General features: G+C 37.8%; 1 protein-coding gene across 1 annotated transcript in view; it reads left to right on the top strand.

The window, feature by feature from the left end:
* TMEM131 (transmembrane protein 131) overlaps positions 1-14,107 on the top strand; it is a 232,772-nt gene that overhangs the window by 151,573 nt on the left and 67,092 nt on the right. Inside the window, exons 8-11 of the mRNA XM_078056643.1 lie at positions 2,167-2,247; positions 4,696-4,846; positions 4,952-5,008; positions 5,992-6,053. Coding sequence (XP_077912769.1) covers positions 2,167-2,247; positions 4,696-4,846; positions 4,952-5,008; positions 5,992-6,053 — 351 coding nt within the window. The remainder of the gene's footprint in view (positions 1-2,166; positions 2,248-4,695; positions 4,847-4,951; positions 5,009-5,991; positions 6,054-14,107) is intronic.

The following is a 14,107-nucleotide window of genomic DNA, read 5'->3' as shown; positions in this document are numbered from 1 at the left end:
CAACAACATACACCAAAAACCTTTACGTTTATACTAAAGTATTGCTGTTTTTCTTGCTTTGTCTTTTTTTTTATGTACCCCTGAAGGACTTACGTGATAAAACAAGTGAAGGTCTTCCACCCATTCTTTTACTTAACCCCAAATTTGTATTTAAGTATATTATTGGGGTGCCTGGGTGGCTCAGTCAGTTAAGCGGCCGACTCTTGATTTCAGCTCCGGTCACAATCTCAGGGTCATGGGACCAAGACCCGCGGTGGGCTCAGCGTGAAGTCTGCTTGTCCCTCTCCCTCCAGTCCTTCCCCCACGCGCATGTGTGCGCTCTCTGTCTCTATCCCTATCTCTGTCTCTAAAATAAATAAAAGATTTTTTAATTTTTAAAATAAAAAATTATCTTCTTTCTTTTATTTTTTTTTTAAAGATTTTATTTATTTATTTGAGAGAGAGAGCACGAGAGAGGGGAGGGTCAGAGGGAGAAGCAGACTCCCTGCTGAGCAGGGAGCCCCATGCGGGACTTGATTCTGGGACTCCAGCATCATGACCTGAGCCGAAGGCAGTCACTTAACCAACTGAGCCACCCAGATGCCCTTCTTTCTTTTTAAGAGATAGGGTTACCTGCCCTTAAAGGAAAGTCTCCTGCCATATGACCCATTCTATCCCTAGGTATTTACCAAAAAGCAAAGAAAGCAGATGTTCACACAAAGACTTATACAAATGCAGTATTCATAGTAGCTTTATCTGTAATGACCAAAAACTGGAAGCAACCCAAATGTCCATCATTAGGTGAATGGATCAAAAATTGTGACATAGCCATAAAATTGAAAAGAAATGAACTATTAATACATAAACAACGCGATGGATCTCAAAATAATTAACACTGAGTAAAAGCAGCTAGGAACAAGAATGCATACTGTATGATTCCATTTATATAAAGCTCTATTTTTTTTTTAAGACTTTATTTATTTATTTGACAGAGAGAGACACAGCAAGAAAGGGAACACAATCAGGTGGAGTGGGAGAGGGAGAAGCAGGCTTCCCACTGAGCAGGGAGCCCCATGCAGGGCTCTTTCCCAGGACCCTGGGATCATGACCTGAGCCGAAGGCAGATGCTTAACGGCTGAGCCACCCAGGCACCGCATTTATATGAAGCTCTAGAAAATACAAACTAATCTTGAGTGGCCAGGCGCAGCTCATTGGTTGCCTCGGGGGTGTGAGGGGGCAGAGAGTGACAGTTAGATTGCAAAGGGCATGAAGAAAATTTAGAGATAATGGGTATATTTAATGTCTTAATTGCAGTGGTAGCTTCACGCCTGTATATGTGTGTCAAGAATTTATCAAGTTGTGCACTTGAAATACGGGTAGTTTATTGTACATCAGTTATATCTCAGCAAAATCATGAATGTAGGTACAAGCCACAGAGGTATTATTAACAGTTCTTGTGATTTTTGCCACCAAGAGAAACCAAATACTGTCATACTGCATTAAAAATGTTACATATATCCCAGAATGACGCATTCTTCACTATTTCACAATTACAGTAGTTGTTAGATCTGCTGCTAAATCTTGTTATAAATGTGTGACTAGGGGCGCCTGGGTGGCTCAGTTGTTAAGCGTCTGCCTTCGGCTCAGGTCATGATCCCAGGGTCCTGGGATCGAGCCCCGCATCAGGCTCCCTGCTCGGCGGGAAGCCTGCCTCTCCCTCTCCCACTCCCCCGCTTGTGTTCCCTCTCCAACTGTGTCTCTCTCTGTCAAATAAATAAATAAAATCTTTAAAAAAAAAAAAATTTAAAAAAATAAATGTGTGACTAAAGAAGCACTGTGTTACTATAAGAAGTACAAAAATTGTATTTCCATAAACTATTTTTCCTTTGGAAAAAATAAAAGGTGTTCTATGGATGGATTTTCTTTAATCCAATGTCTGATATAATTATCCTGTTTCTAAGTTTAATATTTGAATATTACCTTGTTTTAGTTAAAAATAACCACCATTGGTCACACATATGAAGCACTGACTCCAGTGATAAGACACGATACTTTACTTTTATATCTGCACATGTTTTTAAATTTTTCTAAGACACGGGGTTGTCAGACTTATTTCTGTTTAACAGCAAATCACTTGCATTGAGAATATGGTTTCGAACTTAACCATCACATGCTCTTTTGTCACAGGTTGTAGAAATGTACTCTAGTGGAGGAGATCTTCACCTAGAACTTCCAACGGGCCAACAAGGAGGCACCAGAAAACTGTGGGTGAGTGCTGGCATATTTGTCTCTCATGTGTGGTCACTTGGAACCAATTATGTTCTTAAATACACCAGAAATTATACACCACATTTATCAGCTGTATAAATGTGGGTGACTTTCCCTTAATTATATCTTAATTTTAAATTTACATCAGATAGGGGCGCCTGGGTGGCTCAGTCGTTAAGCGTCTGCCTTCGGCTCAGGTCATGATCCCAGGGTCCTGGGATCGAGCCCCACATTGGGCTCCCTGCTCCGCAGGAAGCCTGCTTCTCCCTCTCCCACTCCCCCTGCTTGTGTTCCCTCTCTCACTGTCTCTCTCTGCCAAATAAATAAAATCTTTAAAAAAAAAAATTTACATCAAATATATATGAAAATTGGATGATACATGGAGAGAAAAGTATAAGTAGTAATTTTTGGAAAGAGCAGTGAACAAAATTGGTGGGAGCTTTAACCCACTGTGTGGAAAGAAAGAGGTTTCAACTATTCTTTCACAGAATTATATTGGTAAAGTTGTCTCTGAATCTAATCATTTATAATGTGCTTTATACTGAGATTAAAAAAGAAAAAACAAACCCTGTGGGAAGGATCCATTATATGTTTGACGTAGAGAATTGACTGTGCAGACTTGTTGATAGAGATGACATTTTCAGAGGGAACGTAGTCAAGCCCTCGTGACAGCTTAGAAAATTATAAATTCTTAGGTGATCTACATCCACCTTTAATATTGTTGAATATTTAACACTAGTTTGTGTCAGTGCTTAGAGAACCACTTTTTCTTAGAGAATACTGGCAAATATTAGCCAAATCAGTGAATATGTAGCAACTACCTTATTTGTAAAGTTCCCTGGCATAGGAGGGTTTTTCTCTAAATGTTATCTACCATGCCTTAATCAAAGAGGGAAAAAGCATAGTAAGTGTCCTTCTTGTACCAAGGGCACTCAGATCGCTCCTCATCCATAATTGAACAGACTTTACTGCTATGAATAAGTTCTGAATATCAAATTTATTTATTAATTGCTCTATTAAACACACATAGCCTCTTGTTCTGTCTTCTGACCAGTCTCGACCAAGGAAGGGATGCAAAAGGGACATTTTTAGGATGTTGACTTGAGCAATTAGAAACAAATTTGTCAGGGATTTGGTTAACGCGTCAGATACAGGAACAAATTAGCAGGTAGAAATATGTAATGGATGGCTCATTTATATTCTTTCACAAAAAATATTTTATCTTGAAATTATGTTATTGTTTGAAAAGCCTTTGCGAGAAATAGTATATAAAACAATGCTTCAGAGAATTAACTATAAGCTATTCAATTTATATTCTAATTCTAGATAGAAGAACTAAGAATTTAGTGTGAAATATAATTGGTATCTAATAAACATAAGAGAATTCAGATTTCTAATTAGTTAAGAACTATAACCAATGGTAGCAGAGATGGCATAATGTTTTAATACTCCCAGTGGCTACAAGGAAAGTTATTCTTATTCCTACAAACCTAGAGTAAGAAAAAAATCAGTTGGCCTTTACCTCACCCTCAGCCCATTTACAGTGTACATAAGAAAAGCCCAGACACAAGTCAGCTTCCTAGAGATGGGGAAGTGGATGGTGCATCTCTAGTGGACCCAGGAGGGTTCCAAACACTTCTTTCCTACTTTGAGGCTAAGAAGTTTAAAAGAATAGAAGTAAGTGAAGACCAATAAATCCTGTATCACAGGGATCTCCTCAAATATGCCAAAAAGTGTGTGCAGAGAAATTCTGATGGTCCCAAGGAGGCCAGATTTTGTAAAACCAGGAAAGAATTACATCTCAAAAAAAAAAATTTTTTTTTTCCCCAATGAATCTTCCTTCTAGTGTATATTTGAGTGTTCTCTCATTACAGGCCTGAAAATGTTTGCGATCTTACTTGCTAAGAGCCTTACGGAAAGCAGTTGGTGAACTGTAGATTTGACTAGGAAGTTTTGCTGTGTTCGGTTTTAAATGAAAGGACAGACGGGTCTAAGCTGTCTAGGTTAAAGAGATTCCTGTAGACTTCTGGAAAAGCATTTCCCTCCAATGGTGATATGGCTGTTTGTTAGAGAATTTTAGGACCGAATTATATGCCCAAGCATCACGTTAAAGAATAAATGATTTTATAGATTAATTCTGTCTTTTAATGATAACTTTGCAACTGACAGTTTGTTTTCAGATAATTTTATTTCTTTCATTTGCTCAATATTACATACCATGCTTCATCAATTCTAAGATGCACTTTTTTTTACATTTAATGTTCTTCAAAATTGGAGTGTGTTGTAATCTGTGGAATATATTTGTTTAAGTGGCAATGTATTTTTTTTCTTAGTAGGTATATAAAATAATAATGCATCTTTCAGTCATTGTCATCTTATTCATTAAAACTATGGTGGTTTTGCAACATGACAAAAGCTGTGCTACATTATGGTCTGTTAACTTGTCAGGAGATTCCTCCTTATGAAACCAAGGGAGTGATGAGAGCCAGCTTTTCATCCAGAGAAGCAGATAATCACACAGCCTTCATCAGAATAAAGACTAATGCTTCAGACAGCACAGAGTTTATCATTCTTCCTGTTGAGGTTGAAGTTACAACAGGTTAGTAGAAAATTGAAGGAGCTGCAAATGTATGTTTGTTTGGTTTTCAATACATCTTACTCTGGGCAAAGTAATATCTAATGGTTTACTTTTCTCTTTTCCAAGCCCCTGGAATTTATTCCTCAACCGAAATGTTAGATTTTGGTACACTACGAACACAAGGTAAAGAAAAGAGACAGTATTTTTCTAAGTCTTAAAAAAAAAAAAAAAACCCTCTGTTCAATGCTGAATGGCTGGCTGTACTTTAACTCCTTGGTAACTCAGCTTTGAAAGTTACCTTTCAGCAGGTTACATGATCTCGTAGAAACCTACTGTTGGGAACTCAGAGCCCTCACGGGTTCATACCCCATTCCTCTGAGGGACACCATTGCTTACCAGGTGGGAAAGCAAGGTCATGAGATAAGTGAAGTCTTCTAAACAGAAGACTGAGGCAGAAGGTATAGTTTCTGAGTTTTTTAATCTAGTTTGTCACATATTCAGTTATGCTGAATCTTTTTTTTAATAGTAAAATAAAGGAAATAAAAAGCTTTATTTCTGGATTCTTTCTTAGTAATGGATTATTCCATTATACTATTAATTTTATTAATATTTTATTATTATTAATTATTCAGTTATATTACAATAACGTTAGATTTTGTCCCAGATGGTCAAAGAAAGTATTCAAATTCTAAAACTGAGATCACTCAAGTTAAAGGATTTATTAAGGAAAAAATAGAAATACTTATAATTTGGGATTTCTGTGGGCCATGTGTAATTAGAATTTGGTTGTTTAGGATTGAAGACCCCTTTTTGAAAATTAGATTCGGTTTTAATGTGATAATTTCACATTGCATATTATTAATTTGCTTCCTTATGCTTTGCTGGAAAACGAAAGATTAGTAATGTCTAATTCCACTAAAAAATTATGTTTTGTTTTGTTTTTCTGGTTATTTAGGAGGGGGCAGTTCTTGTAATACACAGTATCCTTATGAGTAAGGTGACTGCTATCTATGAGTTAGGTAGAATCACATTCTTTTTATTAATGTGATTGTAGTTCTTTTTCACGTTCTAGAATAGATTCAATCTGGTATCTAATAAGGGAAAAATTATAACTTGCTGTAAAGCACACCTGTTAAAGAAATATTTCTTTTCTTCAATTTTAACAGATCTACCAAAAGTTTTAAACCTTCATTTATTAAATTCAGGAACAAAAGATGTACCAATAACAGTAAGTTTTTACTTCTTTTCTCCTAATTTATATATTCTTTGTTTTTAAACTTATGACAAAGTTAAAAATAATTAAACCTCTAAAGGATTCTGTTTTATGGTGGCCTAGTGACACTTGGGTTCAAAGTGTGATGTGAGAAACCTATTCTGCCTCTAACCACTAGATTTTAAAGATGAGAAGGAAAGTACGTGATCTTCCCCAAGCTAAGTCTGAACCAAAGTCCCTGAGGTTCTTCTTTAGGCAGAGTCATATAAGAGACGTGTGGATTCTGGTAAATCCTAGGATGTGTGCCATGTGCAAAGAAAAACGGGTTATAAGGATTCCATCAGGTTTAGTTGTTAGACATAAGGTATGGGTAAGTAAAAAGAGAGGGGGAAAAAAGGGTTCAGATGAGTTGGGAAGAGAAATAATAATAAAGCACAGAGACATGGTAGGTAACATGAGAATGCTATTAATATTTGTCCAAGGTACCCTTCTAACCGGCAGCTACTACAGCATAGTAGATAGCAGACTACAAACCAGGGTCCTCTCTTCCCCTCACACATGCACATAGAACAAGTGACTTTTAGGCCTTACAGTAGAGTTGGGGAGCCATTACACAATTTTAGGGGAAAAAACAACCTTACCTCCTGGTGAAGTCCCCAAGATACATATATAGGGAATAATGGAAGAAGAAAGCAGTACATTTTTATTATAGCCTGTGCTAATGTCAGAAGCCTAAATTCAGAGAACTCTGATAAAATGAGATACATCAAACGGGCATGAGACTTAAGGGACCTTTGTCCATCCATGGCCAAACCCAGAATGTATAGCCAGCTGGTAGAGTAGACCAAAGAGAGGAGAGCTTACAAACCCTAAATGAGAGAGTGAGAGACGGTCATCCCAAGCAACCATATTTTTTTTTTTTAAGATTTTATTTATTTATTTGACAGAGAGAGACACAGAGAGAGAGGGAACACAAGCAGGGGGAGTGGGAGAGGGAGAAGCAGGCTTCCCACGGAGCAGGGAGCCCAATGCAGGGCTCGAGCCCAGGACCCTGGGATCATGACCTGAGCCGAAGGCAGACGCTTAACGACTGAGCCACCCAGGCACCCCTGGGCAACCATAATTTTTTTTTTTTTTTTTTTTAAAGATTTTATTTAGTTGAGAGAGAGAGAATGAGAGAGAGCGAGCACATGAGAGGGGGGAGGGTCAGAGGGAGAAGCAGACTCCCTGCCGAGCAGGGAGCCCGATGTGGGACTCGATCCAGGGACTCCAGGATCATGACCTGAGCCGAAGGCAGTCGCTTAACCAACTGAGCCACCCAGGCGCCCTGGGCAACCATAATTTAATGCACAGTAACTATGCTCACTGATCATAGTCCAGGCAGTGTCCTGCTGTCTGACCTAGTATTTCTTCCTACTAAGTAGAACTAGGGGAATGGGGTCTGGTAGAGAGCTTCCCCCACTCTACAGTGGGCTGAAACTGCCCTACTTGGAGTTCCTGCCTGTCCACTGTTGGCAGGCTGAGAGAGACCTGTGATGCAATTGCCTGGGTCTGATGTTATTCACACCTGTCCTCCTCGGGGGTCCTCAAGAGACTCTACCACAGATGACAAGGAACAGCTTCTTTTGACCATTGAAACAAAACACAAAAGCATAAGCAACAGCATTATATCTCATTTTTGTTATTTTTCTTCTTAAATAGCAACTTTAGTGCATATATTTTTATATGCTTGCTTTTAAAAATATATTTTTTTTTTGATTCAGTGACTTTCTTGATTTTTAATTCAGTTTTTGAAAAGATTGTCATCAAAGTCTCTATGGAATGAAACTATCAGCACATTCTCCAGTAATGACCTTTTACATAAGAAAATATTACAGTGAATGTTTCTGTTGTATGATTTCTTTGTAATTCCTATTTATAGCAAGAATTAATTACATTTTCCTGAATACATAATGCTGATTGTTATATATTGAGGGGTTAGGGACTGGTGGTTTTGTCTCTTTTAACTATATTGACATTTGCACAAGTCTATGGAAAAATGAGCAAAATAAGAACAGTGTAATGTTTATAAAAATGTGAGCTGTATGTATGTTAATATGAACACCCTTCTGGACAAGGACTGTTCTGTAATAATATACTTTTTTCTTTGTTCTACATTAAAATATCTGTTGTCCTATAAAGGTGGTAGATAGCTGTGTTCTTGTCGTTGTTGTTTTCCAATAGAATGAGTTGGGAAGTATTCTCTCCTCTTCTATTTTTGGGAAGAGTTTGTGAAGGACTGGTGTTAAATTCCTCTTAAATGTTTGGTAGAATTCACCAGTGAAGTCCTCTGGGCCTGGGCTTCTCTTTGTGGGAAGTTTTAAAATTCAGTCTCTTTAGGGCTATTCAGATTTTCTGTTTCTTCTTGCCTCACTTTCAGTGGCTTATGTCTTCCTAGAGATTTTGTCATTGTGTCTCAAGTTTCTAATTGGTTGGTGTACCAGTGTTCATAGTATTCCCTTATGATTCTTTTGTCCCTGTGAAGTAGGTAGTAACATCCCATTTTTCATTCTTGATATTATTTTTTTTTAAGATTTTATTTATTTGACAGAGAGAGACACAGCGATAGAAGAAACACAAGCAGGGGGAGTGGGAGAGGGAGAAGCAGGCTTCCCGCTGAGCAGGGAGCCCGATGCGGGGCTCAATCCCAGGACCCCAGGATCATGACCTGAGCCGAAGGCAGAGGCTTAACGACTGAGCCCCCCAGGCGCCCCTCATTCTTGATTTTAGTAATTTAGTTTTCTCAATAGTATTTAAAAAGTGGTTTTGGTCAGTCTAGGTAAAGGTTTGTCACTTTTGTTGATCCTTTGAAAGAGGGCACCTGGGTGGCTCAGTCAGTTAAGCGTCTGCCTTCGACGCAGGTCATGATCCTGGGGTCCTGGGATCAAGTCCTACATTGGGCTCCCTCCTTAGCAGGGAGTCTGCTGTGCATGCTCACACTCTCTCTCTCTCTCAAATAAATAAAATCTTTAAAAGAACTAATTTTTGGTTTTGTTAATTTTCTCTATTTTTCTTTGCCATTAAAACATCCTTTATCTGATGAATAAAGATGGTAGAGAGTAGGAGATACCCTTTGTTCCCTTGCCACCATCATCCTCACATTTGCAAACGAAAAATTAGAAAATCTGTTAGATTTCCCTCCCCAACCATAAACACACACACACACACATTTTAGGTTTTACCGGTCAGTGAAATGCAAAGGCCTCGGTATCACTGCTCTGTGTCAACATTTTAAAATCTTTCTTTACCCAGAATTGTGATTCTTTTTGTTCAAAATTCTCTGAGTCAGTTTATCCGAGTTTCCTCCGTAATAGAGTATAATTCCTTCTGCTGGATTTGTTTAGATTGCTTTGGCTACAACCTACTTATCTTCTTTGCACTTTTTGATACTGATTTCTCCTTTAGCCCAGTTGGCTACGTAGAGCACATTTACTGTATCCGTGGTAGTATATGCACCGCTGCTCCCAGCGCTTTTTCTCTCTGCTAAGCTCAAGTGCTTTCTCCACTGGGAAAGCATCTCCTCGCACAGCTTCCTGGCAGCACATTTGGAGATTCCTCTTTTGCTGCAGAAGGCAGCTCTTCGCCTGTAGGGCAGACATTGGCTGTCATTGATGGATCACCTGGCTATTGCCTCGGTTCAAGATGTCAGATCATTTTTATTTTTGTGTGTTCTCCATGCTGTTTGTCCATGACTGGTTTCTTCCATCTGTGGGACGCCATTGCATAGAGCATGGTCGTTATGAGAACTTTCATGTTGGGCAGACTTCACGCCTGCAGTCACTTCTCCAAATGTGATGGGAAAATGCCTTTACTTAGCCCAAGCAATCTTGTCTAACTTTTTACATACAATGAACGGGCCAAAACAGACGTCTTTTTTGGGATGCCTGGGTGGCTCAGTCAGTTAAGCATCTGCCTTCAGCTCAGGTCATGATCCTGGGATCCTGAGATCGAGTCCTGCATCAGGCTTCCTGCTCAGCAGGGAGTCTGCTTCTCCCTCTACCCACCGCTCCCCCCTGTTTGTGTTCTCTCTCTCCCTGACAAATAAATAAATAATATCTTTTTTTTTTAAATGTCTTTTTCAATAAACATTTTCTTTAAAAATGAAATTATCAATTAATTGTAAGAATATGAATGAAAAAATACCATAGTATTCAATTCAGTTATAACAGAGAAGGAAAGAGGCTAATGTTCCTCCTTTCTCTTAGGGAGTTTTAGGATACATTATAAGTCAACATTTTTGTTCTTACTATGGCTCAGGCACTATGCTAGGTTCTTTACATGGATTACCTTATTTAATACAACAGTCCTATAACATACACAGGTTCTAGTTTTCCAAAGAAGGAAAATGAATCAGAGCTTTTTTTTTAAAGCAACTTTTTCAACCATAAGAACTCAAAAATTACTTGAAAGTATGTTAGTATATAATGACACCCATCAAGTCTTTACAAATATATCGTTTTAATTTCATATTCGGTATTTCTACTAAAAATCTATTGATCTATAATATCTGTCTGTATATCTGCATCTGTAGCTCCCTGTGTAGTATTTTTTCTAATATCCAGAGCCTCAGCTCTGCCAGTGTTTTGGTAGTTTTGTCTTACTTCCTCATTCATTCTTCCTTATTCACCCAGTAAATATTTAATGAGCGTCAACTATATGCCAGCTTCTGTGCTAGGTACTGAGAACACAGCAGTAAATCAGACAACCAAGGTTTCCGCCCCTATTGAGCTCACTTTTTATCTGGGAGACTGATGACAAGTATACAACATAATTGTAAATCGGACCAAGTTCTAACAAAAAAAGAAACAGAATGGCATATAAGTGGGGGGAGGGAGGTGGTTTAGATAGGGTTGTCTCTGAGGAGCTGACATTTGAGGTAAAAACTGAAGAGTAAGAAGTTGGCACCTGTAAGAGAAGCTGGCAGACAAACGTTCCCATCAAAGCGAACAGCAAGTGCAAAAGCCTGAGGCAGGAACAGCTTTGGATGTCATGGGAAACAGGGAAGGGTTGAATGTAAAAGGTGAGGGCTGGAGAGTTAATTGTGGCATTCTGGGCTTTGATTATTTTAAGTGCAACAGCAAATTACAGAATTTTAAGCAAGGGAGTGACATCTGATTTATGTGTTGTAAAGGTGGAGAATGCACTGCAAAGAGTTAGTAATCTGTTGCACTGGTCCACTTGAGATGTTAGCTTAGACTTCTTACTTATCAGCCAGGGGACAAGCCCATCTACCATGCAAACTGAGTTTTCAGAGAGCTTCCTAAGGTTTTTTCCTCTATTTTTCTGCATAGTATGCCAGACATAGAGACTGACACATTTTTAAGTGTCCTTACCTCTGGATGAACTCTGTCCATTTCACAAATACATAACATCTTAGGATGAGCTAGGCATTACCAGAAGCTGGAGGGTTTTTTAATTCCCCTTCAAGGAATTCAGAGTCTCTTCATCTTTCTAGATATGGGACTCCTGAAGCAAATGTCTCAAAATAAAAATTTCTTACCTGCAAGTGGTCAAGATGCCCAGGTTCAAGCCTACCTGACATTGTCTATAATGCAACTCTGAGAATATGATTTTCCTCAGCACTTAAAAAACATTAGTGTGGTATAAATGATGGAATGAATTTGCTTGAGATATCTTAAGAGGAACATTTGCATAAAGTTTCCTTACTGATAATGAATAAGAAACACAGATATATTTGTCAGTTTTACCACTGTCAGCTTGATATGAGCTTTAGTGAACTTGTGTACCTGTTGTTAAAAATACAATTGTTACATTCTGGAAGCTTATTTTCCTTACTTGCTCAAATGTTTTTGTAAGTAGTTTTAGAGTGTCCTGGGCCTTTGAATCTCACTTGAGAGTTACTGAGCTTTAGTTGGGTATGAATATCGTGAGAAAAGGGTAGAATTATATTTAGAACATGTGCAAGCTGCCTTTCCTGGGAATCTTGCCATATTTTTTCCACTTCTCAATTATCTTTAGTAAGCAACAGTTAGTGACTGATACTAAAACAGATTGTTAGTATAAATATGCTTAATACAAGTTAATGATTATGTATTATTTTTCCTTTAAACCCACCAGAATGAGTCAACTATTTAAGTGTTTTGTTTGTTTGGCTTTGTTTTTGTTTCCTTGGAAAATGGATTTTAACTGGTTTAGGGTTGGGTTTTTTTAATGATAATAAGTGAACAATTTAGATCATTTATATAAAACATAAGTCAATTGAATATTTACTTACAGTTGGTGTAATATATATATATAAGGGTAATAATACTGAATATAAAAATTTTCCTCTGGTAAGGAAAATCTTAAAGTAATATGTTTCATGTAAGGAAAACATTTTTCATCAAGTATTCTAAGATCTTACTACTTAGAGTGACTATATATTTTTAATTTTTTTATTAACAAAATATTACTGATAAAATTTTCATTTTTTTTATTATGTTAGTCACCATACAGTACATCATTAGTTTTTTGATGTAGTGTTCTATGACCCAGTGCTCCATGTAATACGTGCCCTCCTTAATACCCGTCACCGGGCTAACCCATCCCCTCACCCCCTCCCCTCTGAAACCCTCAATTTGTTTCCTGTAGCCCATAGATTTTTTATTTAAATTCAATTTAATTAACATATATTGTAATTAGTTTCAGAGGTGGAATTTAGTGATTCATCAGTTGCATACAACACCCAGTGCTCATTACATCAAGTGCCCTCCTTAATGCCCATCACCCAGTTACCCCATCCCCCCCACCATCCCTCCAGCAACCCTCAGTTTGTTTCCTATAGTTAAGAGTTTCTTATGGTTTGCCTCCCTTTCTGTTTTCATCTTATTTAATTTTTCCTTCCCTTTCCCTATGTTCATCTGTTTTGTTTCTTAAATTCCACATATGAGTGAAATCATATGGTATTTGTCTTTTTCTGACTTATTTTGCTTAGCCTAATACCCTCTAGTTCCATCCACGTCGTTGCAAACAAGATTTCATTGTTTTTGATGGCTGAGTAATATTCCATTGTATATACATACGACATCTTTATTCGTTCATCTGTCAGTGGACATCTGGGCTCTTTCCATAGTCTGGCTGTTGTGGACATTGCTGCTATAAACATTGGGGTGCGTGTGCCCCTTCGAATCACTATGTTTGTATCCTTCAGGGTAAATACTAGTAGTGCAATTGCTGGGTCTCATAGGGTAGCTCTATTTTTAACTTTTTGAGGAACCTCCATACTGTTTTCCAGAGTGACTGCACCAGTTGGCATTCCCACCAACAACTTACAGTGACTATATTTTAATAAATACCATTGCTTAGCTATTTCTGGTAAGGTTTTGTGCAGGCTGATAACACTCAAAAAGTGTTGTGGTTGTTACTACTGAACTGCCACCTTAAGCATGTTTGAAAATGGTCAAGGTTTCATTGCAGCTCTGTCACATTCAGTAGAGCATGTGGAAGTCCTGCAAACTACAGAGCTTTATCTGATCATCCCTCTAACAAATCTTGACCTCAGGATAAAGGTGCCTCATTTGAAAAAAAAAACAAAACAAAATTAATAGAATCACAAAACTTTGTAGATAGATGGAATCTGAGAAAATACCTAATCCAATCCTAGTGTTTTACAAGCAGGAAAAATAAGGCCCAGAGTAGATGGGCAGCTTACTCAAACTGACACTTCTAGTGAAATAGTTAATATCTTTTGTTGCATAAGCCAGTCACTATGGGACTGTCACATATACTCTGTACTGCTTTCCTTTCTTTTGGAAGAAGTATTAGTGTAGTAGTATAGTATATGAAACCTTTCCATTTTGTAGTTTATCTCACAGGTCAAACTGTTTTGTTTTATTCTTAAAAATAACACACCCATGCTCACACAACCTTCAAGGAAGGAAGAGATTCGCATTTTAAATGATTGCTACTGACAGCAAGCTTATTGATGATAAATATATCAATATGAACAAATCCACTTGAAGCCCCAATTAGAGATTCAAAAACAAATGAGAAATTCAGAAGAAAGATAAAATACTGAGAAAGCCTGAGGC

The sequence above is a fragment of the Halichoerus grypus genome, chromosome 10 (genome assembly GCF_964656455.1).
Source record: "Halichoerus grypus chromosome 10, mHalGry1.hap1.1, whole genome shotgun sequence".
NCBI classification, from domain to species: domain Eukaryota; kingdom Metazoa; phylum Chordata; class Mammalia; order Carnivora; family Phocidae; genus Halichoerus; species Halichoerus grypus.
Note: the sequence above shows the minus strand (reverse complement) of the source record. Positions and strands in the feature narration are given on the sequence as shown.